The 27006-nt window shown below is 46.7% G+C and overlaps 1 protein-coding gene across 4 annotated transcripts in view; it reads left to right on the plus strand.

Annotated features, from left to right (window-relative positions):
• Nucleotides 1–27006, plus strand: part of nfixb (nuclear factor I/Xb) — a 140227-nt gene that overhangs the window by 102436 nt on the left and 10785 nt on the right. For 2 of the 4 annotated variants that reach the window (XM_079282047.1, XM_079282048.1), the window contains 7 exons: nucleotides 4285–4350; nucleotides 9729–9803; nucleotides 11336–11456; nucleotides 12424–12554; nucleotides 14319–14393; nucleotides 20042–20170; nucleotides 24384–24559. In XM_079282047.1, the coding sequence (XP_079138173.1) occupies nucleotides 4285–4350; nucleotides 9729–9803; nucleotides 11336–11456; nucleotides 12424–12554; nucleotides 14319–14393; nucleotides 20042–20170; nucleotides 24384–24559 (773 nt within the window). Of the gene's footprint in view, nucleotides 1–4284; nucleotides 4351–9728; nucleotides 9804–11335; nucleotides 11457–12423; nucleotides 12555–14318; nucleotides 14394–20041; nucleotides 20171–24365; nucleotides 24560–27006 lie in introns of all 4 variants that reach the window. The other 2 variants (XM_079282046.1, XM_079282049.1) reach the window with 2 other exon arrangements.

Here is a 27006-nt window from a genome sequence, read left to right on the forward strand (position 1 = left end):
CTGCTTTGCATCCGTCTCCATACATGCTCCGTTATATTTAGTACTTCTGTACATATATGCACTGTAATCCAATCAGGGCTTGCCCCCCTCCCCCCACCCCCCAGTCAGATCTACACGGACACAACACCACAGCTGCAGTCCCACCTGAACCCAGAACCTGAGCTGCCACTCACACATACACACACAGAGATGCGACGGGGTTTGGACCCGAGTTATTGTGGTGGGGGGGTTATAGTATGAGGGAGTTAAAGGGAGAGAGACATGAAGAGGGAGAGAACAGTGCTAGATTTGTCTGCGGAGCTCCCGAGCAGCCGGAGGAAGAGGCCCCTTTCATTTGACTGTGAACTGAACCGCGTCTGTCCTTAAATGACAGCGCGTGCAGCCGGCTGGAGGCGGAGACGCAGAGCCAAAAGGGTCACGGGCCGTCTAGCCCGCCTCTACACTGTGCAGATGCATGTATTTATACACGACAGCAGCCTTCTACTGCCGGTCCTGGACATTTTTGCCAGCATAGTTTTCCTTCTAGATGCAAGGATTCAAACGTGGATGCGCCGCCATTTTTTTTCTGAAACGATAATAAGCATTTTACCCCCATTTGAACCAGAGCTCCAGTAATTTCGTGTGGCACTCCCATAAAGTTTTGGGACTTGTGAGATTAAAACAAGAAGGGTCGAATCCATGTCATATGTGACACATCCTGATTTTCAATCCCATAATGCCACTCAATAGCAGTTTATTTATGAGGCCCTACCTGCCTATGACATCATAGTGACATCAGAGTAGGGTTTTTGTCAAACCACAACCTGTTTTTTCGCTGTCTTTATGCTAAGCTAACCAGCTGCTAGCTACATGTGTACAGTACAGATACAGTTACATCCAGTGTGTGTGTGTGTGTGTGTGTGCTGGAGAGGCGCAGAGGGAAATATTAACATGAATAAGATATTCTTGACAATGAACAAGAGAAAACGTTTTTGAAAATCTTTGTTCCTCGACCGGCATTGACTTTTAACACCCAGAGCCGTTTGATTTGATCTCCATTGTTGGTTTTTACTGTCTGCCGTTCACTTAGTGCACTTAAAGCTGTTGGCGCACAAACAAACACTCTGAGCTGTTCGGTAAATTGCCGCCTGTTTGAGCAGCGCGCATCCGTCTATGAATGACCGAGCATGTGTGCGCAAGTTCACGTTCAAGTGTATTTTAATGATTTGCGTCTGTGTGTGTGTGTGTGTGTGTGTGTCTGCGGCGCCGTGTTGTTTTTTGTTTGTTTTTGCACTTGTGCGCATGATGAATGGAGCGATTCAGTCAGTGTGATCTTTGAGTGTGTGTACATTAGCTCGGGTGTGAGTTATTAGCCTCCGTCTGCATCTGCAGTGTGATAAATGTATGGCCAGTGTTACCGTTTGTGTACACACTGGCTCAGGAGTATATCATTCAGCCGACAAGGAACAAAATGAACCTGCTCTGTGTGTGATTAGAGCGATAGCACGGGGTATTTGATAGCCTGTGTGTGTGTGTGTGTGCGCTGTATTATCTCTGGTGAGGCACATGCAGGGGTCCTTGGGGCGACTGTGTGCAGGAGATAAGGCTGATTCATCCGTGTATAAACGTGTGTGAGAGCATGTTTGTTCTTCGGGAAGGCATGTGTATCCATGTTTGTCCCGTGCACTTGCTAGTATTCAAACCAACATGTTAATAAATGCTCATTTGGTGACACGCTGTGTGGCGAGGCGGAGTCCCGCCCCTTCCGGGTGAACCGCCACGGGACGAGGAAACAAATATCTTTTTGATCCTGTTTGAATTGTACCACGAATTACACGTTTGTCTTCATGAAGGCGTAAATATCACAACGAAACCGTCTGGGTGGGTTTCTGAAAGCGACGAAACCCACAGAGAATTATCATCCGACTCCATTTCAGCATCGTTCATTCGGTTGTTTCGGGTTTTTTCCCGGCCCCGCGACTCTGACGTTTAGATTCACTCTCATGACTCTTTTTGGTCGCAGTGGGAAGCCGTTAGCGACTAAATAGCCAGATATTTCCCTCAGAAGTCTATAGAGCCGCACCACCACTTCACTGTATGAGCGTGTCCATTGGTAGAGAAGAGTAAAGCGTGTGCCCGTAACAACGTAGAGGTCAGCTTCAGCTCACAAAACTGGAAAGTTGTGAAAAAGCTGCTTGATAACAATGTAACTGAAGTGGATTCAACACCTTCAAAATGCAGAACTACTGGTGTAGTAATAGCATATAGCGGCGCAGCGGCCCGCTCGCTGCCAAGAAAAACAAAAGCAGCACATTGAACGCGTGCCAGCGGGGCTATATTATTACCTTCATTCCAGCTAATTGCCCGAACAAACAGCGACGCACACGTGCGCGCGCCGGCTTCAACAACCACTCATCATGAGGTGGGCTTGCGGTGTGCCATCCCTGTCGCCATGACAACCAGGCACCCCAATTTTTGGCTCGCAAACCGTCACGCAGTGTGTGTGAGAGAGGTTCTTTTTAATTCTTTTTTTTTTCCGAGGCACGCAAGTTTAAAACGGTTTGAACGGTTTGCGGTTGTCGGGGACGAGCGCCGCCGAAGGCCTCGGGCTTCGTTTATTTTCGGTTCATCCTACACGATCGCCTCACTTGCCTTGAGTGATTCCTGTACTTCCCTGTAGATACTTTACGTGTGTGTGATCGTGTCTTGTTTTTTTTATTTAACTCGTTTCCGTAACAACCAGACCCTTGCAGGACTGCAGACAAACGTCCCGGTGGTTTTTATCCTCACTTCATTTGCATTGCATATCCTCTGTAGGTCTTTTTATCTTTTAAGACCATTGGGCCTGAGTGCAAGAGAGAGAGAGAGTGTGTGTGTGCTTTGCAAGCATGTGTGTGTGTGTGTGTGTGTGTGTGTGTGTGTGTGTGTGTGTGTGTGTGTGTGTGTGTGTGTGTGTGTGTGTGTGTGTGTGTGTGTGTGTGTGTGTGTGTGTGTGGGTGGGTGTGCCGTCAGCTAGCAGGAATGCACGGCTATCGCCAAAGCTAAGATGGCTGCCAAGCGCTAAGATGGCTGCCAGGATTCCGCAGAGAGCGACAGCGCGCGCGGGAGAGAAATGGGGGGAAGCAGGGACGGGACGAGGCGCGAGAGGAGACTATAGGGAGAAAGACGCCAAGGTGGACTGAGAATGAGGGAAGGAGAGTTGCGAGAAAGAGAAGAGAACTCTATCCCCCGTGTGTCTACTGTCCTCTTCTCTTTCTCGAAACCCAGAGTGATGATTTTAGTTTGTCTCTTTTTTTGTTGTCGTTGCATGTGTAGTTTGTTTTGCTGGCACATCGCTGGCACTAATGCCACCCAAGATTAGAATGCCGATTTGGGCTTAGAGGACGGGTGAGATTCGAGGGGGGGGGGGGCTCTCTCTCAGGCTTTAAAGCTTCAGCGCTGCGAGGGGTAATTGGCCCGAACGCTGTGTACGATACGACCGTAAAAAGCCTCCTCAAGGCCGCATTACACATCTGAAGAAGAATGGCATCCAGCAAGGGGCCAAAGAACGCTAGCCGGAGCAGGTGGCTCTCTGCCCGCCCGCCCTTATAGATGTTAAGGTAAACACACACAGGAGATGCAGATCCAAACAATGCCAAACAATACACAAGTAACTCTCAATGTCGGGAGTCAGCAGCAGGGAAAGATGAGGGTTCTTGGGACGCTTTACGCGGTCAAGGGCCTTTAGTAAAACGTGTGTGTGTGTGTGTGTGTGTGCGTGTGTGTGTGTTAAAGCCAGAAAAGATAGAGAATAGTGAACAACAAACAGGAGATGCTCCGTACCACTTAGGAGCAGTGGGCTCTTTACCCAACCCACACTGTCTAAGGCTCTTAACTTAAATAGTGTGTGTGTACATTTGAGTGGGTGGGAGTCCTTGAAAGAGCGGTGCAGTAAGAGAAAATGTGTGTTTCGAAGCCAAAAATAAATCTCCAAACTGAAATGAGGCTTTCTCTCTCCAGTGAACCTTTTTCCACTTGCCCTTTTATGACTTTCAACCCGGGCGAATACAAGTATGCATCTTGAATCTCAGGCCCCGTGTCTGTCTCTCTTCAGTGGGAAGAATGAAAGAAGTGCGCCCTTTTCTCCGTCTGAAGTGTTCCCTCTGATGCTAACCTGCCCCCTTCACCTTGGGTGGTGTCCAGACGTCCGTCCACCTGACTAAACATCTCTCTCTCTCTCTCTCTCTCTCTCTCTCTCTCTCTCTCTCTCTCTCTCTCTCTCTCTCTCTCTCTCTCTCTCTCTCTCTCTCTCTCTCTCTCTTTCAGAACAATCCGGACAATCAGACAACTCAAACCAGCAAGGAGACACAGACGTCAAGCCCCCGCCAAATGGTGAGTTTGTCCCGTTTGCGCACGCCTTTTAAGAATGTGTTGACCTACGAGCCGTCTCACCCAGGGGTGTCCAAACTTTTTTCACTGAGGGCCACATACAGAAAAATATACCAAGGGCTGGGCCACTCAGGTCCGATCGCCTCACCCCTAGTGTGTTAAAGTGAGCAAAATCAATCAAATTTGGTTCTCAATGTGCTTTTGTTCAGATTTAACAGAGATGTTTGCTCACGTATGTTGAGCCGAACAGACTCATTATTCAAATAGAAGGGAGTTGAGAACAGCTCGATGTCTCTCTCAATGAGAGAAACATATTGAAAGCCATGGCAGCTGGTGGAACATGTTCTAGGTAGGGCTGTGCCACATCCAATCAATTTCAGCAAACATCCCAGTATGATTTAATGCTAAATAAATGAAGGTATCAAACACGTATTGCTACTTTGCAGTTAAATATTTAACATTTATTCCAACATGAAAAAAAGCAGAAAATAACACTTTGACAAACACGTCAGGACATCTTATTTACAGCTGGTAGCTTCATGTGCTGCTTCCCTTTCCTGCTAGTCTGCTGTCTGATTGTGAGGTCAGGCTGATCTGATATCAGCACTGCAGTTTCTCCTCTCAAACGGGTCTTGGAGGAGTAGTGCTCGCGCTGGAGCTCGCGCCCGCCTGTAGAGACTCGTCCGGACGGGAACGCGCAGCTTGGGGCAGAACCCCAAATGATCGTCAACTCCCCGAATTGATTCTGCCCCAAGCTGAATCTATTTGAGGGCGCTGATTGGCTAAATTGTATGTCACACATTTATATCTTTAATCAGCAATTGGCTAAACTGCGTCACTGCTCTTTTGGGCAGTTTCTCCAGCGCTGCTGAGACGTGCACACGCAGAGAGGACATGCAGGAAAAGCATATATTTACCGCAGATATCATATTTTACACATATTACTGGGTGATTCCATATTTCAAAAACACAAATATTGACAATTTGTATCGTTTATTATTGTTATTATTATTCATTTTATTTGTTGTGGCTCAAGGTGGGGCGGCGCCCTATCGCCCTCTATTGACCAGCCGCCACGTAAGCACTGACTGAGTTCTGTCATGAGAGACGTTATCACGGACACGTATTTCCCCCTTTTAGCAGAAAGGTTGGCCTTTGGAAAAGCACATTTGACTTCGGACTGCGTGGGGAAGTGCGCAACATTGAAGTTGCGTAGAGTGCCCTCGTGCTCGAATTATGTTGACAGTTTTCACAACCGTGTTCATCACATCGCCACGCTGGACTGTGTTAGCACAGAGGGCTTCTTGGTGGGTGATACGCTGCATTTTAACAGCCTCACCTCCGCTCTCTTGCGCTCGCCTTTCATAGCCTGAGCCCTATCTGTTATAACTCCACACAGCTTGTCTGTTCTCGCTCGGCACCAGTGTAGGACGTGTCATCATCCGGGGCTAAACGTTTCTTTGATTGCTCTTATTTTGTGGAGAAGCTGCCTTGTTCAACACAGTATCTCCACCTAGTGGTGAAACTAAGAAGTACAATACAGTCAAGCGCAAGTTTCAAGTGTGGGCCATATTACATTATATTTTTAGAAGTTGCTGCGGGCCAATTAAAAATGGACCGCGGGCCGTACTTGGCCCGCGGGCCGTAGTTTGGACACCCCTGGTCTCACCTATACAGACGCTAACAAACATGCACCTACTGTATACACACACAACAAGCAGGCCTCTGTGTGTGCGAGTGCGTCCCGGCAGAGTTGGGTCTAAGTTTACTATGGTAAGGAGACCTGATAGTACCGTAGCATGGGGGGGGGGCTGCTCATAAATCACACTGACGTTATTGGAAGATGGGAACCACATGGCCGCCGTCGAGCGCTGACCTCATGCGCCGTCCCCGCTGCGGTTCTAACCCCAGATGGGGATGGAGCGAAAGGAGAAGGGGAGCGATGGAGAAAAGTGAAGGGAGGAGGGTTGAAAAGAAAAAATATGGGAGGTGAGGAAGAGGGAAGTGTCGGACGGATGGAGAGAGGGATGAAAACGAGGAGGAAGGGTGTGGATTTAGACTTCAGTCAACCCCGGAGCTTAGGATGCATACACACACCACATAGCACGGGGTATTATGGATGTGGACATTATGGAGCACGGGTAAACAGAGTTAACTCAGGGAGGCTAACGAAACTTCAGCACAGCACTCACACAAAGTCCTGCCGGACCACAAACGTACCACCGACATTATTTTGAAAGTCAACATTGAGACTGAGGGGTGTGTACTTTTGTACTTCTACCCTTGTGAGAACGTAGTTTTGCGGGTCATTTTGACAATTCTTTGTTTTGGGAAATTTTAGCTTGCTAGCTAATTTGTCGGTATTCAAAATAGGTTTAAGAAAAGACTTGGGAACAAGTTTAGGATTGAGATATCTGCCTTCTCTCCAATATAATAAAACTAGACGGCACTCTGCTTGTGGTGCTCGAAGCGCCACTGTCTCGTTCCAGGAATCACGAGCCGGTTACTCAAGATGATCTACAGACCATGTGAGCAGTTACATGTTGAAGCAATTTGTTTTATACTATACACCGCAAACCGTAATCACCGTGCAGAAGGAAACATGCATCCACTCATGGACGAGAGGCTCGTGACAGCGCGAGATTTCAACATATATGGCCTATTCCTGTGCTGAGCTGTAACGTTAGCTAGCTCAGTGGTTAGCTAGTGCAGTGGTTTTGTTAGCTCAGTGGTTTTGTTAGCTCAGTGGTTAGTTAGCTCAGTTGTTAGCTCAGTGGTTAGTTAGCTCAGTTGTTAGCACAGTGGTTTTGTTAGCTCAGTGGTTAGTTAGCTCAGTTGTTAGCTAAGTGGTTAGTTAGCTCAGTGGTTTTGTTAGCTCGGTGGTGATTTAGCTCAGTGGTTTTGTTAGCTCGGTGGTGAGTTAGCGCAGTGGTTTTATTAGCTCAGTGGTTTTGTTAGCTCAGTGGTTTGTTAGCTCAGTGGTTAGTTAGCTCAGTTGTCAGCTTAGTTGTTAGCTCAGTGGTTTTGTTAGCTCAGTGGTTTTGTTAGCTCAGTGGTTTTGTTAGCTCAGTGGTTTGTTAGCTCAGTGGTTAGTTAGCTCAGTGGTTAGTTAGCTCTGTTGTTAGCTCAGTGGTTAGTCAGCTCAGTTGTTAGCTCAGTGGTTAGTTAGCTCAGTGATTTTGTTAGCTCGGTGGTGAGTTAGCTCAGTGGTTTTGTTAGCTCGGTGGTGAGTTAGCTCAGTGGTTTTATTAGCTCAGTGGTTAGTTAGCTCAGTTGTCAGCTTAGTTGTTAGCTCAGTGGTTTTGTTAGCTCAGTGGTTTTGTTAGCTCAGTGGTTTTGTTAGCTCAGTGGTTTTGTTAGCTCAGTGGTTAGTTAGCTCAGTGGTTAGTTAGCTCAGTTGTTAGCTCAGTGGTTAGTCAGCTCAGTTGTTAGCTCAGTGGTTTTGTTAGCTCAGTGGTTTTGTTAGCTCAGTGGTTTGTTAGCTCAGTGGTTAGTCAGCTCAGTTGTTAGCTCAGTGGTTAGTTAGCTCAGTGATTTTGTTAGCTCGGTGGTGAGTTAGCTCAGTGGTTTTGTTAGCTCGGTGGTGAGTTAGCTCAGTGGTTTTATTAGCTCAGTGGTTAGTTAGCTCAGTTGTCAGCTTAGTTGTTAGCTCAGTGGTTTTGTTAGCTCAGTGGTTTTGTTAGCTCAGTGGTTTTGTTAGCTCAGTGGTTTTGTTAGCTCAGTGGTTAGTTAGCTCAGTGGTTAGTTAGCTCAGTTGTTAGCTCAGTGGTTAGTCAGCTCAGTTGTTAGCTCAGTGGTTTTGTTAGCTCAGTGGTTTTGTTAGCTCAGTGGTTTGTTAGCTCAGTGGTTAGTTAGCTCAGTTGTCAGCTTAGTTGTTAGCTCAGTGGTTTTGTTAGCTCAGTGGTTTTGTTAGCTCAGTGGTTTTGTTAGCTCAGTGGTTTGTTAGCTCAGTGGTTAGTTAGCTCAGTGGTTAGTTAGCTCTGTTGTTAGCTCAGTGGTTAGCTCAGTGGTTAGTTAGCTCAGTGATTTTGTTAGCTCGGTGGTGAGTTAGCTCAGTGGTTTTGTTAGCTCGGTGGTGAGTTAGCTCAGTGGTTTTATTAGCTCAGTGGTTAGTTAGCTCAGTTGTCAGCTTAGTTGTTAGCTCAGTGGTTTTGTTAGCTCAGTGGTTTTGTTAGCTCAGTGGTTTTGTTACCTCAGTGGTTAGTTAGCTCAGTGGTTAGTCAGCTCAGTTGTTAGCTCAGTGGTTTTGTTACCTCAGTGGTTAGTTAGCTCAGTTGTTAGCTCAGTGGTAAGTTAGCTCAGTGGTTTGTTAGCTCAGTGGTTAGTTAGCTCAGTGGTTAGTTAGCTCAGTTGTTAGCTCAGAGGTTAGTCAGCTCAGTTGTTAGCTTAGTGGTTTTGTTAGTTCAGTGGTTAGTTAGCTCAGTGGTTTGTTAGCTCAGTGGTTAGTTAGCTCAGTTGTTAGCTCAGTGGTTAGTCAGCTCAGTTATTAGCTCAGTGGTTTTGTTAGCTCAGTGGTTTGTTAGCTCAGTGGTTTGTTAGCTCAGTGGTTAGTTAGCTCAGTTGTTAGCTCAGTGGTTAGTCAGCTCAGTTGTTAGCTCAGTGGTTTTGTTAGCTCAGTGGTTAGTTAGCTCAGTTGTTAGCTCAGTGGTTAGTTAGCTCAGTGGTTTTGTTAGCTCAGGCGTTAGTTAGCTCGGTGGTTAGTTAGATCTGTGGTTAGCTAGATCTGGGGTTACCTGCGTGAAACTGCTCACAACAGGGTCTGTGTATTATCTTGAGTAACCGGGTCAGGATCTCTGCAAAGAGCCAATCCTGTTGAGTTTTTCAAATGTAGTGCTGTGAGCACCAAAAGCCAAGTGCCATCTTGTCCCATTATTATATTGGAGCGAAGGCAGACACCTCTACGAACGACACCTCCATCACTCGGAAACTCACACCAAAACTATCCAGATTGATAAATAGCACTACAGATAAGAAGAATATGGATTTTTTTTTAATTTTGGGGTGAACCGTTCCTTTTATATCTGGCTACACAGTTTGCCTGTTTACAAGCTGTCTGAATGTTGTACAGCACTGATGGAGCCGACGGACAAAGATGAAATTAACAGCACAAACCAGAATTTTTCTTTTTAAGTTTTATGTTACAGTATTAAAGAAACTAAAACCAGCCTGTTGAATCTTACAGAAAACACATGGTCCCACTGGATGACACCGCCACTGTGTCAATCTTTTCCATACATGTGTTTTTCAGCTCCCTCTGCATGTGTATATATATATATATGTGTGTGTGTGTCCTGATCCGTGTCCACATGTCATTTTTTTAATGTTTGGTACATGCAGTGCGCTCTCTCACACACTCCTCTCTCCCTCTCTCTTCTTCCCAGGCCACTTGAGTTTCCAGGACTGCTTTGTGACTTCTGGGGTGTGGAACGTAGCCGAGCTGGTCCGCGTGTCACAGAGTGAGTCACGGCTATAATTCCCCCCGTCCGTCCGTCTGTCCGTCCCCACGCAGACACACTTGCCCTGTCATTCCTCGTACACTTAAGATGGTCTCTTTCTTGTAACACCTTAACGGTGAAAATCTCGGCCCCGGTCTCGGTCTCGGTCCCACATACATCGTCCCGCTGCTGCTGGAAATATTCACCAGAGCACCACATGTTTTTTCATCTGCAGCTGAAAATAGTTCCCAACAAATGTACTATTTATTCCCGTTTGAGTGCCGTTTGCTAAAAGCTACAGCGGCCAGCTGCTGTAGGTCACCACTGAGGCTTTTTCAAAACTTTACGTATGTATTTTTGACCTGTTTTTTAATGATTGACATCTTCAGTAGAAACCAAGCGGGCTGAGGGCCACAGCAGACTGGGGAAGTCAGAAAGCGTTGAGAAATGGCAGGAGCGCCGCTGTTATTTAACATTTTCAAGAGGTTACTCCACACAAAAAAACAAAGACGAGGGCTCTGACCCAGTCTGGAGCTTTGGGTTCGATCATCAGGAGCAGCCTGCTGGCAGGAAACAAAAGTCACCAAAGTTATTGCCATTCATCCTGAGTGGAGCATGAACACGTTTTTCATTGTTATTGAGACATTTTACACAAAACTAGCGATGTCCCGATTATCCCGGCCCAAATAATTATGATTTAAGATATTGCCCAGATTAAAATCATAATATGCACTGAATATGCACTTAAAATGTATGCACTGGAATCACTACAACTTACATTTTGATAAAAATATATATACTTTCCCTGCGTCACGGACAGCACACGGTGAAAAACAAACAATCTTAAATGAGGTAATCATAAATCATAAGCTCCCTCTGTATAATTAAAAATATTAAATATAAAAATTAAAGCGAGCCTGCTCTTTCAAAATAGACATGATAATTCCTGTATCTTTTTAAATCAAGCTCGATCTCTCCGTCCTCTTCCATGATAGCGAGCTAGACAGCTCAAGTCACTCCTGTGTGGATAGTCCCGATTATCCTGATTATGTAAATTCACCACGATCAACTCTACTGTGAGGGTTTTGATGGCGTTCCACGATAAAAGTAATCCTACATCTACTTAAAACGATAAATGTGAACCTCAGGGTTTTGCTCATGGAACACAAAAATCACGAGGATACATCGTCTGGGGACCACGAATGCCTGTCATCCACTAGTTGATATTTCAGTCCGGACCAAAAGGGTGACAGGCGTTGGCTCATTTCAATCACTAGAGCAGGGGAGCTAGTGGCTAAAAGTAACAGGTACACAGCACCCTCACCCTTAGAGAAAATAAAGTCATCCTTATTAAGAGCATGTAGTTGCAATTTTTCCTCATATTCTTCTGTACGATGTGTGTGTGTGTGTGTGTGTGTGTGTGTGTGTGTGTGTGTGTGTGTGTGTGTGTGTGTGTGTGTGTGTGTGTGTGTGTGTGTGTGTGTGTGTGTGTGTGTGTGTGTGTGTGTGTGTGTGTGTGTGTGTGTGTGCGTGCGTGTGTGTGCGTTCCTCAGCCCCGGTGGCAACGGCGACCGGCCCCAACTTCTCCCTGGCTGACCTGGACAGCCCCGGCTACTACAACATCAACCAGGTGACCCTGGGACGGCGCTCCATCACCTCCACCCCCTCCACCAGGTACACACACACACACACACACAGAAACTCTAAATGTACTTTTCTCCTCTACTAATATTCTTCACTTCTCCTACAACCCCTTAACGCTGCCATGTTCTTTATGCTGAGCTTGCTCTGCTTTTTGATTGTTGTTTCTCTTTTTCTCCCCTTTCGTCACCTCCTTCACTGCTGATCCCTCTCGTCCCCTCTCATTTTTTCCTCCTCCGCCAATCTGTCTGTCACTCCGTCTCCGTTTGTGTCTTTCGTCTCCCATCACTCCCCTCTGTTGTCCTTCTCTCTCTCTGCCCATCTCCCGCTGCAGGACTGAAATGGAGCTTTATGCAAGTCTCCCACGGAGGTAGTCGCACTCATTACCGAATGTCTCCCTTGATACTAATGTAACACAGGCGGCAGTGGCGCACTCGCACGCACACGCATGTCGCACAGATATGCACACGAGCGCAAACGCACGGTTAAACATCGTTGGATCGGGGGAGAAACGCGCTCACAGCCCCCCCTCCATTTTTATCGGCCACAGATGTACGAGTCGGTAGGAATCTGCAAACACACGCACAAATGAGTTCCAGCGTCGCCGAGTGTGCACGTGCTCAGCTCCGAGCACGCTGGATAAACTCTGGCTTCATGTTTGTCTCGCTGTCTCCAGTTGTGCTGCTTTGTCCCCTTTGGCTGAACCGTAATGAGACAACAAGACATCGAAGGGAAGCCGTGACAATTCTGTTTATTTTACGACTACGGGGAAGGTCCGCGCCCATACATTGTCCTCGAATGTCCTGCAAATGACATGCGTGCCTTCACCAGAGCCCCGGATACCCGTTAGCGGTGCCTGTTCGTTCCAGTTAGAAACCAGCCTGACATAAGAAAAACAAACAATGTGATTCATCTCAAAATACAAGACATCCCTCTCACTCCTTTTTCTCCCCCTCCTTCGAGAATGAAACCAACCTCCTCCTCTTTTTCTCTCTCTCAGCTCCAACAAGCGCAAGTCCATTGACGACAGCGAGATGGAGAGCCCGGTGGACGATGTCTTCTACTCGGGCCGCTCCCCGGCGGCTGGCAGCAGCTCCCAGTCCAGCGGTTGGCCCAATGACGTGGATGCAGGTAGTCCGGCTACAACACCCCCCATCACATCCTGCATGCTTTCCCTGGAGCAGGGCTGAGGTCCACATCATGTCAGATGATTTGATTCTGATTTCTGAAGTGCAATACCCAGATAAAAGAAGATTTGCTGGGAGGTAGATTTGGTCCCCTTTGGAGGGAGCCAGGCTAGGGCTTTAATTACGGATTTTTCAAAGTGTTAGTTTGACACTAACTGACTTGAAATGGACCAGAAGCCACAGCTCACCTCCTTCCCTCCTCATCATCCCAACTCTCTATCTCACCCTCCTCCATTCACAACCTCTAGTCACAACATTGTACGCACCCCAAATATATATTTCCTTTGTTTTCCGAGTTGGCACGCAGATAGTTTTGGTTTTATTTGCAGAGTATAAACTTCTACCACCACTCTAGCACAATGAAAGTGAGGGGAAATATCGTTTGTGGTGAAACGTCAAAACAACTTTTGAAAAACTGTCCATCTAGAGACAACATCCCAGAGTCCCAAAATGTCCCGGTTTCTGAGAATAACTTTCATTGGGGACTATTTTCAAACTGTAAAAAAAGACCTGTAAAGTCAGCGGATTGTCCTGAGTGGCCTGGACATTGTTTCTCAAACAACGCGGTACTGTAGAGTTGTTCCAGTGTTAAGTTTATATACGAGCACCGACCACACCTCTGTTGTTGTGGGGTGGAGGCATGAGTCTCATTGGCGGACACCTCAAAACCTCTGCAAATGAAACCTGAACTATCTGCATGCTTAAAAGGCTGAAGTGACCCATTAATCAGAACACAGACCAAATGCATTTATCTATTTCATCTTTGTGTTTGTTGTCTGAGTTGTCGATGAGAAGAGTAGCAGATTCGTTCTTATGGCGTTAGCGATAACATTCATTGAGTTTTAACTCCTGGATTGTGTGTGTGTGTGTGATGTGATGACGGTCAAATCCACATACTGCAGATACAACACAGATCCTCTCAAAAGCTGGACAGACGTTTGTGTTTCATTTTGTTCATACGACATAAGCTCATTAAACAAACGAAGACATTTTCTTGCCATGAATTAGATTTGGAAGATTGATAACACTATGAATGGTAACTATGAAGCTACAGCCAGAAACTTGTTAGCTTAGCTTAGCAAAGACTGGAAAACAACGAACCTATAAGTAATGGGCCTCCGGAACATCGGGCGTTCGATTACGGGATAACGGGCTGGAGGACAAATGGGCTTTCGGCCAATGTGCCATTTCTTGGATTGTTGAGGATTCGGAATAATGGGCCCTCAGAACAATGTCACAGCTTGTTTCTGGCTGTAGCTTCATATTTTACCGTACAGTCATGACAGTGGTATCAATCTTTTAATCTACCTCTCGGCAAAAAAAACAAACAAAGTGAGTGAGTGAGTTATCTCCCAAACAGCAGAGCAGTCATGAGCTTACAGTGTCTTTAACCACCATGATGGGTACCATGTCAAATGTATTTACAATCAACTTCATGTGTAGATCTTGGGTTCAGTATGTGATTCTGCTAAAGTTTTCATGTATTCTCCCATTTCTAACAGTCACTCCCAACCACATGCTGCCATTTTAACACCGCCAACTGTAATGATGTAACTATTTTATAGACACTTGCTGCACTCTGTAAGATTATCCCCTGTTGCCCGTTATTTAACCACCTCTCCCTCTCATTCTTTCCATGTCTGACTCTGTCTTTTTTCTCTCCTCCGCAATTGTTAACTCTTCCCTTCTCCCCTGTTTGCCCTTTCAGTGCAACACCATTTGGCCAGTGTGCAGGAGAGGAAGATTAAGCATGAGAGCGATGGAGTGCAGTTTCCTTACCATGGTTAGAACAACATTAAACATTATACTGTGTACATGTATACATGCTCTGCTGCCGCTCACACCACCCTCAACTTGTATACATCCTGTCTTGTTTTATCTTCCAAGTCTGTTTGCACTTCCTGTGAGCTGTTCTCCCATTCGTCCTGTTTCTTCTTCTTCTTGTCTTGTGTCTTGTTCTCTGGCTCCACTGGCCGCTGGGTGTGGTTGTTCCTGCCAGATGTCTGCTGTTGTCCGTTGCGGGTTGACCAAAGCCTTTTGGTAGCCCAGTAGCTCCATAACATCCACCGCCTGTCTGCCTCAAAGACGCTGCTGTACAATCTGTGGAAAGAAATCAGATATCTCTGGTGCATCCAGAACGAAAAAAACAACACACTTTTATGTCTGACAAACAATCCACTGTATTTTCAATGTGTAATTATGTGCATTATCATGTCCCCCGAAAACCACATTGTTGTCACACACCACATGCATACAAACAGTTTTTCCAAGGCGGTGCGAATTTGTCAGCAACATTCGGCTAAGTGCTCTGGGTGTTGCCATGTTGTTGTCGAGCCCTGAGAGAGAAAGTGATGAAAGACACAGCGGAGGGTGTGTGTGTGTGCGCGCGTGCGTGCGCGTGTGTGTGCGTGCGTGTGTGTGTGTGCGTGCGTGTGTGCGTGTGAGAATGAGGGTTTTGTCGAGTTGTGAGCGTTAGCCGCTACACGCAGCCGGTTGTGTGGACGGAGTCGCTGAGTGGCGTCCCTCCTGCCGTGGGCCTGACTCACCTGAACCGTCTCTTTTCGAAAGGACGCCTTCGAGGAAAAAAATACCAAACCAACACACGACCCAAACAAACACGACTGAAGGCCCTCAGGTGTGTCATCAACGCACGAGGCGCCTTCTGTCTCCGAGACATGCTTACTCACTGGCAACGCTGGTTTACAAATGGCACGGTCACACACACACACACACACACACACACAATTACACTTCAGCTCTCTCTCTCTCTGATTTACATTCGCACACACGTATAAAAAAAAACGCACACACACTCTCGCAATCTGGAGAGGAGCGGCGTTCCGCTCCAGATGGCGCCTCCATGTGTCGACAGCGAAAGAGAGCTACTGGGTTACAGCAGACATCTGTTCCGGTGATGGTGGCGGTGGTGTTGGGAGCGAGAGATGAGGAGATGGAGAGGAGGGGGTGGAGGAGGGAGGAAGGGGGGGCCTCCCGGCCTCCTGCCCGCTCCGGAGGTGATCTTCTACCTGAACGAAAAAGGTATCGCAGGTGATCATGTAATTCATCATCAGGTCCGCCGTCTCCCGCTCCGCTCTGCTCCGTCCTCTCTCCTCCTGCCTGCTTGCTCCTGCTGCTCAAGGGTGGGAAACCCCGCTGTGGGGGGGTGATATTGACAGAGAATTCCAGCTAATTATTTGGTGTTGTGGGCTTAAGAACTGTTGTGTGTGTGTGTGTGTGTGTGTGTGTGTGTGTGTGTGTGTGTGTGTGTGTGTGTGTGTGTGTGTGTGTGTGTGTGTGTGTGTGTGTGTGTGTGTGTGTGTGTGTGTGTGTGTGTGTGTGTGCGTGCGTGCGTGCGTGCGTGCGTGCGTGCGTGCGTGCGTGCGTGCGTGCGCGCGCGCGCGCGCGCGCGTGCGTGCGTGTGTGTGTGCGGTTGCGGTGCTGCTAAGGTGTCCTCGCTCTTACCTCGGTGTTTACGAGCGCTAACGATGTGTGAGGCAGTTAATGAGGGACACGCCTCTGTTCACGTACATTGTTTCTGCCTCACCTGAATGACGAGTGTGTGAGCTTCTTTTTCTCTCTCTCTTCAGTGTGTGTGTGTGTGTTGGTGCACATGCTACCGGACCAGTTCTCTGACGGTTAAGGGGGGAGGGAGGTGGGGCTTGTGTGGTCGCCAGCTTGTTAGCACAGCAAGACTCGAGGGTCATGGGAACAATTGCCCGCCAGTCTGCTTGCGCTGTGTGCCAGGAGCAGGGCATAGAAATAATTTAGAAACAAACAACTGTGAGTGTGTGTGTGTGTGTCTGTGGACGTGGACTCTCTCACACACACAGATTAAGGGAGAGATCAGAGTAACTTCTGTTAGCTCTATCAGACAAAGCTTTCATTGGGCATCTGGGCCTCGTTTGCCGAGACGCCACGCAGCACCAGATCCGTCGGCAGAGGCGCGGGCTAATTAGGGGGAAATCGCAGAGACTGAAAAACAATATGTATAATTTAAAGGCTGTTGTATGCATAATAAGCCGGTCGTAATTGAACTTGCGCGGCGGCTGGCACGCGGCCTTCCCTGTGCGTCCCACAGAGGGAAGCGAGCGGGCTCCGTTGCAGCGATGCCTTGAATCCACGGCGTGTTTCGGGTTCAGCTCGTCCTCGTGTAAAAATGTACGAGAGCCATAAAATGTGAGACAGCGCTGTGTTTTGCTCAAAAGGCCTCGTTCAGACTGCCGCTCCAATCAGGTTTTGTTTTGGGCACATACAAATGGAATCCAGATTGATTCTAGAAAGTCTGGAGGTTTGGTTACAGATGCATGTCATCCCGCACGCTCTGCACATTTAGATCGGATTTCAAAGTGTCTTTTGCGTCACTTGCGAGCAGAGCAGAGCGCTGTGGAGGACAACATGGAGGAGGACAGTAGTCCAGGACCAGGACCTCTGGTCACTTCCTTTAACAGTGCAGACCGTCCATCTCAAAGATCTGGTTTGAGGAACAAATCTGATTTGCCTGAAGTCCAAACGAAGCCGAAGCTCATTGGATGGCTGACATTACTTTTTCCTAAATAATGACACGTTACTGCGCGCCTCAAGAATGAGATACTCCATGAGTAACAGTACTCCGTAGTACAATTTTGTGGTACTCGTCTTGATCATTTCTATTTCATCAATCAAAATGTATTTGTAGAGCACATTTTAACACAACAAAGGTTGCCCAAAGTGCTGCGCATAGATAAGCAGTCATACATTCGAAAAGATTTTATGCTGCTTTATACTTCAGCTCCACGACATTTCGAGGCTAATATTGTGCTTGTATACTATATATAAGTTTGACAGATATACAGTTACTTTGCAGATTAAAGATGTAGAAACAAGCTGTAAACTCTGACATATTATCACCTTTTAAGTTGTTAAAGAGAACGTTGAACATTTCCTCTATTTTACGCACCCAGCAGCCGTGTAGCACGAATTAGCATCTGAAGCGGCCGATGAGAGCTGTGAGAGCCAATCAAAACCAGAAGGTTAGGGGCTGAAAAGTGAGTTAATAAACAAAGCTGTAAAGGTTCGTAGGCTCGTACACAAGAAGTCATGTGACCCATCGTTAGTATGAGAGCAGGTGGTCTCCCTGTGCAGTGCGATTGGTTGTTATATATCACCCGGCGATCCAATCGTAAATAAACGATCATTGCCAGATGGATGACAAGCCTACGCTTCTAATGTCCTGCTGACTGAAGCGACGGAGTGTTCTCCTTCTCTTCTGGAAACTTTTTATGCACTCTTTCTTCGAGTGTTCATCTGTTCCTCTACGGCACTTTTTTGTTTATTTTTGTCGACTAGGCCGTATATCTTGTACACACGGAATTAGGGAACGTTTGAACAACAATGAAAACCTTATTTTCCTCTCGCTGTAAATTTGGTTCAGAAGTATCTTGTGGCCTTCTGTCTTCACACCGGCTCTTTTTTTTTTTCTCTCTTCATAATTCAACCAGTGAATAAAAATGAATCTCACCCTGCTAATTGTATCCGTTCCTCCTACGCGCTTCGCTTGAACATAAGTGGCGGCGCCCACCTTCTTCTTCTACTTCTATCCTCGCAGGTGCCCACACAACGTCGCACAGCTGCGCCCTGTGAGCGTTGTGGGTAAACAGTGATAAAACATTTCCCCGTGTGGCATTAAAGAGAAAGCTTTTCAGAAATCTGCTCTCCGCAACTTTATACGCCTCGCTCGTAAAAAATCTATTTCCACGTCTCCTCGGGCCATGTCGGAATTACCCACGTCTTTATTCGAGTGCGTTTGTTTTATATGTGTGAATATTGGGCCGTTTAGTACTTTATGGGGGCTTTTCGCTCGCCACGGTTGTTTATCACTGTATTCTTACAACCAAATGTGGAGCAAGTTTGAGTAAATAAAGGCCTGTGTGTCCACACCGATGTGCTTCTTCTCTGCTCTCACTTCCTCGTTATTCGCCTGCTTTAAGGATTGCTCTTTTCAGGGTTTTAACTCAGCGTATATTCGACATTGTGGTCCCCGTCAGAGGTCAAATACGCCCCGTTTGGCGGCGCTCCTCAAACCCTGAGAAGTCTTAAATTGTGCCTTTGGATCACCATACATCAAAATAAGTTCCCCTCAGTGCCCACCACACGAGGCCTTGATCACAGGAGAGACAGCGCTCCTTTCCTCGCTCTGCGGCTCTCACACTGTTGGCCGTGTTTCTGGTCCGCCGGCGAGCCCGCGGCCTGTACTTAGCGAGCCCGCTTTGAACCGAACTGAGGGATGTTTCATATCGTCCTCCAGCCTCAGCCCGACATTTATAGACAGAGGGGGGACACTTTAATGTGTTTGTCTATGTGTGTGTGTGTCGGCCAGGCCGTCACCGCTCCTCCCCTCGTCTTCCTGCCGCTCTCTCCCCGTCCAGCGTTCTGCTGGCGGTTTGCCCGTCGCTCGCCACCCAGCCTGAACATCTTCTGTGTGTGTGTGTGTGTGTGTGTGTGTGTGTGTGTGTGTGTGTGTGTGTGTGTGTGTGTGTGTGTGTGTGTGTGTGTGTGTGTGTGTGTGTGTGTGTGTGTGTGTGTGTGTGTGTGTGTGTGAGTGAGAGTGAGAGAGAGAGTTCAAGCGCTCCTTCATGAAATACTGCACTTCTGAACTTAAGGCAGTAACATAAAATACCCGACTGTCGGATATGGCACATCAGAGGAGCCACCGACGTGCTTGTTTTTTTTTGCAGCCGCCTGTAGTCGCGTAGCTCACGCCGGCCTTTGCTTGAAACACGTAGTTGGCCCCCAGAGACGAGGCCCTCCGGGACCCCGTTCATTCTGACGAGGCGTCCAAACAAGCGCAGCGGCTGACGCGCTTGTTTAAAACAGGCTCCTCTTACATAGTCGCGGTTTTGGGACTATGCTGGGTGTTTTTTCCAGGCACTCCATTGGTGACCATAGTTGGACCGCCATTGCATTGCCCAGCTCTCCTCTCTCGCTCTCTCTCTCTCTCTCTCTCTCTCTCTCTCTCTCTCGACACTGTGCCCTCTCCCCACCTCCCTCCCGTCACCTCCCTACTCTATGATACCCCCCCGCCCCCCTCTGCTGCTTCAATTCAAAACATGGCCTCTCCCCTGGACCCTCAAACCCCGCTCCCCCCCTCCCTCTCAATCTGACGGGCATGGTACAGCCCAAAGTATTGGACATACGGATCGTCAGAACCCATCTGTATGTTAAGCCAATCAACAAATCAATGAATGAATCGAGCGATCAATCCATTGATTTCAATCATAATCATTCGATTCTTGCAATCAAATTAAAAAGTGATGAGCTTAATTTTTCCTTTTTTGTTAAAGAGTAAATAAGTCGAAGTAAAACAAACTAAACTAAACAAGAAAACAACAACAGGCCTGTTTGATTAAAACCTCGTCTCTGTTCTGCCATTTTTGTTGATCCCCTCTTTGCCAGGACTCTCATCGCCTGGTTCTCTTAAGAAGCCGGGGAAATACGATTTCAGCGCCCTGTCCTCCCAGACGAGGTCCCCCCGCATGGCGTTCACCCACCACCCACTGCCAATGCTGGCGGGAGTGAGACCAGGTGAGACCAACCCAGCTCCAGATCCCCCTGATCGCCCCCCCCTCCCCACCCCTTTCTCTCCCCCCAGTCCCACCCTCACCATCTCCTCCTACCCACCCCAAACCACTCCTTCAGGGCTCCACCCCCCCCCCCCCCCCCCACACACCCCCGGTGCAGAGGAGGGAGCAGTGTCTTTGGGAGATGAGAGGGGCTCGTAGGGTGCAGGTCAAGCTGGTGACGGAGCTGCTAGGGAGTCTGGGTGTGGTGTCTTTTCTGGGTCTGTCTGGTGGATGGTTGGCGGTTTCTTCTTCTTTTTAGAGTGGAACAACGGTACCAGAGGGGTCTGCTGCTGCCTAGTCTGTCTGTGTCTTAATTGCACAAATTTCAGCCGATTGTGAGGCTTTCATGCTCTTATTTTGTTCTTATTGACGTAAATGACACTTGAACCACGTGTCGTTTGCTCACTGACTGATCTGGTCATGTTTGTCATTTCTTGTAACTCTTGTAAAGGTTTGCAGAAAATGAAGACCTACTAAGGTAATATCGTGGGTTATTTTTGAGGCTGGACTATCAACCAGGTGAAGTGGAGAAACTACATGGGACCCCAGATCTCCAGGTTCACTTTTCTTTGTGGCAGTTGGTTTGTGGGTAATTTCATGAATTGCACTTTTGCTTGGGAGTATTTATCGACTGGGCCATGAAGTGGGTCTTGAGCCCCATCCTATTGAGTCCATGTGTCAGTATCTTGTTTTAAGGTGACACTAATAACAGTTGGTTCTGCTGTATGTGTTGCACGGAGAGTTGGAGGAGCACGACCCAGCAAGCTGGCTGATCCGGCCATGGATCTTTCCACTTCACTGATCCCTATCTTCTTTCCCATCTTTTGTTTTACTGCTTCTTTCAAAATTCTCATTGACTTTCTTTTCCTCACACAGTGTGAACAAATTGATCTCAATGTGGATGAACACATGTTCTTCATTCACACTGGCAATGGTAGAACCAGTGTGAACCCGCTGATCCTCCACCAGGCTGAAACAAGCAGCTCGTGATAACATCAGATATCAAACGGAGCCAGGAGCTCCGACAATAAATCACCACTCCTTATTTTATCACCGTGGCACAGGGGGACTTCCTCTTCTTATTTGCAACGTTCCCAGTTGTGAATTCACCCAGTGAAGGAGCTCACTGGAGATAATTACCCATGTGCTTTAGTTCTGTAGCTAGGCTCCATCAAAGGCTTTAAGCCAGCAAGCAGATGTGAAGCAGTGAGGTTGACCGCCGTGTCATTAAACCTTCCGTGGTTGTTGACAGACCCTACGCCTCTTGAGATGCAGCTACAGCAAAGGCAGTCTCCGCACACACCCGTACACATGTTCACGCTGACATGCACACACATACACAATATCCCATCCTTGTTGTGGCCAGCAGTTGTAATTTATACAGTTTTGATTTGTGTCTTTTTACACAAACTCTTACAGCGTGCACGCTGGAGCTGTTCTCATGCTAGTGTGAAAGTGCCCACCACATCATCAGTGTTGTTGTTTTTCTGGGTGGAAGACGAGATCCCAGAGGATTAAGGGGTTGGCAAGGTGGAGTTGAGGAGTGTGCAAGGGCTTGCCGCTCGCAGTGGTTTTGGTAGGGTTTGTCCTTCCAGGCCACCAGTGAATCACAGGGCTGAACACGTATTGACCACTTATATTTACATTGACACGTAAGGGCAATTTAAAGACCCGAATACATGGAAAACACCCACGCAGAACATACAAACTCCACACAGAAAGGCTGACTGTGAGGTGGCAGTGCTACCCACTGCGCTAAGACGTCACAATTTCTTAAATAGTATACATCCACATACTGTAGTGAGTCACCTGAACGCTACGTGTTGAGATAGAAATTGTGTGAAAACTAGTTGGAAAGCAAGCAGAGAGGTCTAAAGAGCTAGATAGAAAATTTGGAGAAATGGCTGGAATAGCAAGCTAAAAGTAACGGATAAACAGTTGAAGTAGTTAGCTAAAAGTAACGGATAAACAGTTGAAATAGTTAGCTAAAAGTAACGGATAAACAGTTGAAATAGTTAGCTAAAAGTAATGGATAAACAGTTGAAGTAGTTAGCTAAAAGTAACGGATAAACAGTTGAAATAGTTAGCTAAAAGTAACGGATAAACAGTTGAAATAGTTAGCTAAAAGTAACGGATAAACAGTTGAAATAGTTAGCTAAAAGTAACGGATAAACAGTTGAAGTAGTTAGCTAAAAGTAACGGATAAACAGTTGAAATAGTTAGCTAAAAGTAACGGATAAACAGTTGAAATAGTTAGCTAAAAGTAACGGATAAACAGTTGAAATAGTTAGCTAAAAGTAACGGATAAACAGTTGAAATAGTTAGCTAAAAGTAACGGATAAACAGTTGAAATAGTTAGCTAAAAGTAACGGATAAACAGTTGAAATAGTTAGCTAAAAGTAACGGATAAACAGTTGAAATAGTTAGCTAAAAGTAACGGATAAACAGTTGAAGTAGTTAGCTAAAAGTAACGGATAAACAGTTGAAATAGTTAGCTAAAAGTAACGGATAAACAGTTGAAATAGTTAGCTAAAAGTAACGGATAAACAGTTGAAATAGTTAGCTAAAAGTAACGGATAAACAGTTGAAATAGTTAGCTAAAAGTAACGGATAAACAGTTGAAGTAGTTAGCTAAAACTAACTAGCTAGAACTAGTTAGTTCAAATGAACACATTTGGAAAACAGTGGGTGGTGTTGACGAAGGGGTATTGGAGTTCATCTGACAGGGCTGTGGGGGTACAACGGTTGGGATCCTCTACTCTAGGGGGAGAGCAAAGTAGGTAGGGGGTGTAGCGATTCCCTTTTATCCTGTCTCCCCCCACCACCCCATCCCAACCCCAACCTGCCCCCATACCCCCAGTGTGTTTGGCCTTCACCCAGTCTCTAATGGGATTAGTAGGGGACTAATAGAAGCAGGGAGACGGCTCCACTGGGGGAGCAGGCAGCCTGGCATGGGAGCAAGGTGTTGCTGGGCTCAGAGGCATAGGCCCTTGTCTGGGGGGTAATACAACGGGGGTTGGCACTCTCACGAAGTACACTCACGCACACAATGTATAAGAACCAAAGAGTGTTGGCAGCCCAACATGGGCAGCTGGGGGGCCTGACATTGGACGGGGTGGGTGTCAGGCTGGCACAGCAAAGAGGAGAACAGGCTTCTAATACAAATCAAGGAGATTTAGTGATGGATATAGGTCTGACACAGAGGGCTTTGTGTTTGGTTGTTGGGCTCAACCGACTGCTCCACTCTCACGCCTCGCACATATATGCAGCTCTGGGCGGTGCAAATTCCTCTATTTTCCTCTCTTGTAAAGCAAAAAGAGAGGGAATGCTTTTTTTCCCCATAAGCTTATTAGCCGCCTAATGCTGATAAGTTTTGCATCCCTACACCTGTCGTGTACAAACGCACACACACACACACACACACACATACACACACATATATATATATATATATATATATATATATAAATATATATATATATGTGGCTTCAAAGCGTATTTACAGAAAAGCATCAATTTAGATATACGGTGTGAACGTACAGATTAGTTCTGTCATAGAAACAAAACGGCTTTACCGGCTGGTTGCCAAATTGCATCAACGCCGATGAATCACACCCTCGAAAACGGCACACAGGCGTGCAGGCATTAAGACCGGCTAATTTAAGACGGCGCTCAGTGATCTCTTTGTGCTCTCTCTATCCGCAAGCTGCTTCGGATCTGGTCATCAAAATATGGCGCTCGCGTCAATCGAATTTGTGCGCATTCGAGTGCGTGCAGTGTGAACGGGGTTGAGTCTCTGTGATTGTGCACATATGAATGCAGTGTGTGTGTGTGTGTGTGTGTGTTAATCTCCTCCATAAAGCTGTATAGATTTATTGGAGTGATAAAACATTAAAACATAAAACGTTATGAGCAATGCCCACAATAGCTATTAACTTGAAATCAGCTCCTCTTGGAAAAACAACATTCCTCTCATGTTCGACATTTTGAAACCAGATTTGTACTTGACCGTTTCCAGTTGTGATGTGATGTGGTTTGCTTTCATTCGTTAATCACTCAACACATCTCTCTCCCATCTGTAAGAATTTGTAGGACTTCAGTTGTCGGCGTCCTCCTCTCGCTCTCAGCATCCTTCTCCGCTTGTGTCCCTCTAACAGAAATGTCTCTGTTGGCAGGGAGTCCCCGTGCTTCAGCCTCGGCCTTGCACTTCCCATCTCCCTCCATCATCCAGCAGTCTAGCCCCTACTTCACCCACCCAACCATCCGCTACCACCACCACCCTGGACAGGACCCCCTGAAGGAATTTGTGCAGTTCGTCTGTGCCGATGGCTCGGGGCAGGCCGCCGGACAGGTAAGGCTTCCCGCCGGAGAGGGGAGTTACTATCACTTTAGAAATGTGCCATTTATGCAGAAACTGCAGACGTGCCACAACTTGCACCTAGCTTGCGACAGTATTGCAGGGTTCTTCTCGTAGTGATGGTGTATGAAGCGTTAGCAACAATAAAAGCAGCTAAAAGACCAAAAAAGTAGAAAAATAAAGAAGTATATTCGAGGGGAAATATGGGTATGGAAGAGAAAAAAAACCACAGTCGTGATTATAATTTCCATAAGCAACTGCTGACCAAATTGTAAAATTGAACATCTAGTGTATTTATAGCATTTAAATATTTGACTTTGACTTCAATTGTCCAATATTTCCAATCACTCATCTGTTCAAGTTATTTTATTTTTTGGTTCTTGAATCATGTGACCTGATAGGACAGTTAGGTCTGATGGATTCCTTCAGGCTTCATTGATCCTTAGTAGTTTGAATCTTTTATTGAGAATGATGGTGTGTGAATTTAACAAATCTCATTTAAAGCGACCTCATCTTTAGATCAGAGTTTGACTGAACTGAATTTGAGATAAGTCAATAGAGGTTTTTAGAATGTTGGGCCGTGACATTTTCTGAATTTGAAACCCTTAGAAAAAACTTGAAATCTAATTTTTTAATTGTATAACTTGAAAGTAATAAAAAATCTGTCTAAATCATCTGTCTAAAATATGTCATTAAGGGGAATTTAAACAACAAAACAGATGAATTCCAAAGTAGAAATATTCCAATGCTGTTGGTTCTTAATTGTAAAAATTGTAATTTTCTAAAAGTCTAACATTGCAGGTGATTGCTATAATTATATGAATGTCATTACTTTTCGTGCCCACGGTGCATTAAAAGCCTTCTTATACGTGTTGTCTGTCTCCATACGATGTAGAGCAATGCACAGAAATACACTCCACACAACACTAGTGAACACACTAGACATCTGTTTACTCCACAAATCTCTGTATTGTCTTGTCAATGTCCATTTTGCCGTTTGCTGTTTCAGACCCCGACGTTCCTCCTCCTCCCCCCCCCCCCCCCCCTTCTTTGATTTAATTTGTTTTGCTCCACCCAACCCCTCAGAAGTTACAACCATCAGCACGAGAGTGAATCGGTCACACCTCAGTCAAGCATTCCCGCCCTGTGTTGTGTCATCGTGTTTCTGTTTTCATCTCGAGCCTTTACGATTTTTTTAGTTGGAGTTTTGGTTGTTTGGTGCTGGTATCGTTGGTGGTGTTGTGCTTGTGTAGACGAGTTATTGTCCCATGGTTTTGATTTCTTGCCATCTTCTGGTACGAACCCAGTCAATATTTTTGCTCACCCCCCACACCCCCAGTGGAACCGCTCACCTCCTGTGGTGATTATTATGTTTTCACCCCTCCATAAAAAGATGCCGTCCACATACATCATCCTTTGGTTGTTGTCTCCCACCACCTCCTTCCACCTCCTTCCACCATTGCCCCCCCCCCCCCCCCGCACCCCACCCCTCCGCCATGGATATTTTTTTTGGACCCGGCCTCCCGAGCTGCGTCTCTTTTTTTCATTCCGTGTCTGCGGATTGTCGCATGTCGCCCTCCTGACCCTGTTTGTGTTGTCTGCAGCCAAACGGGAACGGCCAGAGCAAAATGCCGGGCTCCTTCTTGCTGCCTCCACCTTCCCCCAGTGGCCCGCCCAGTGCCCCTCCCTATGCCCGACTCTAAACCCAACAGCACGCCCCCTGACGGCGGACTCTCCTCGCCCGCATCTCCGTGTAAGTGACCCCGCAGAGACCGTTCTCAAAAACCAAACCAACAACAAACAAACAAACAAAATCTGAACCCTCCAACCCTCTCCAGTGAAAAGAGACCCCCTGGCATTGTTCTTCCTCCGACTCCGTGCCATCATTGTTCCTGTGTATCCAACACCTCACCTCCGTTAACCCTTGGAAGCCTATGGAAGCCAGCGCAAGAAATACTGTGGAGCTGAGAGTAGATCCAGGCCACCAGAGGTCTGGTTAGACACGTCTTTCATAAAGGACTCGCGTGGTGTTCATCAGGGTTCTGCATTAGGCCCCGTCAGTTTTGAGCGGCGCTACGTGTTGAGCCCACCCTGCGGTGTCTGGTGTGGAAACCGCATCACCAGCCCAGTTCTTCTCCTTCTAAATCCTTCTTTCCTCCCTCAGACAGACTCATTAGCAAACCAAGAGATTGGGGATTATTTGTTGATTCTTCCTGGTGACGAGCACAAATTTAGGGCAGTTAATTTAAATGGACTCCAAAACATTCCGGGAGAAATTGGGACATTGGTGGAAAGAGAATGTAGTCGTACTGGTGTTTGGTTGAGCTGGTTTTAGTTTCTTGGTGGGATTTTTTTATTTTATTTTTTTGCTTGGTGATTGTTCAGCATAATAGGGTGTGTTTTAAGGTGAAGGGGTGAGTCCAGCGGGGGGCTTTTCTCCC

This window comes from Melanostigma gelatinosum (assembly GCF_949748355.1).
Source record: "Melanostigma gelatinosum genome assembly, chromosome: 13".
Classification (NCBI taxonomy): domain Eukaryota; kingdom Metazoa; phylum Chordata; class Actinopteri; order Perciformes; family Zoarcidae; genus Melanostigma; species Melanostigma gelatinosum.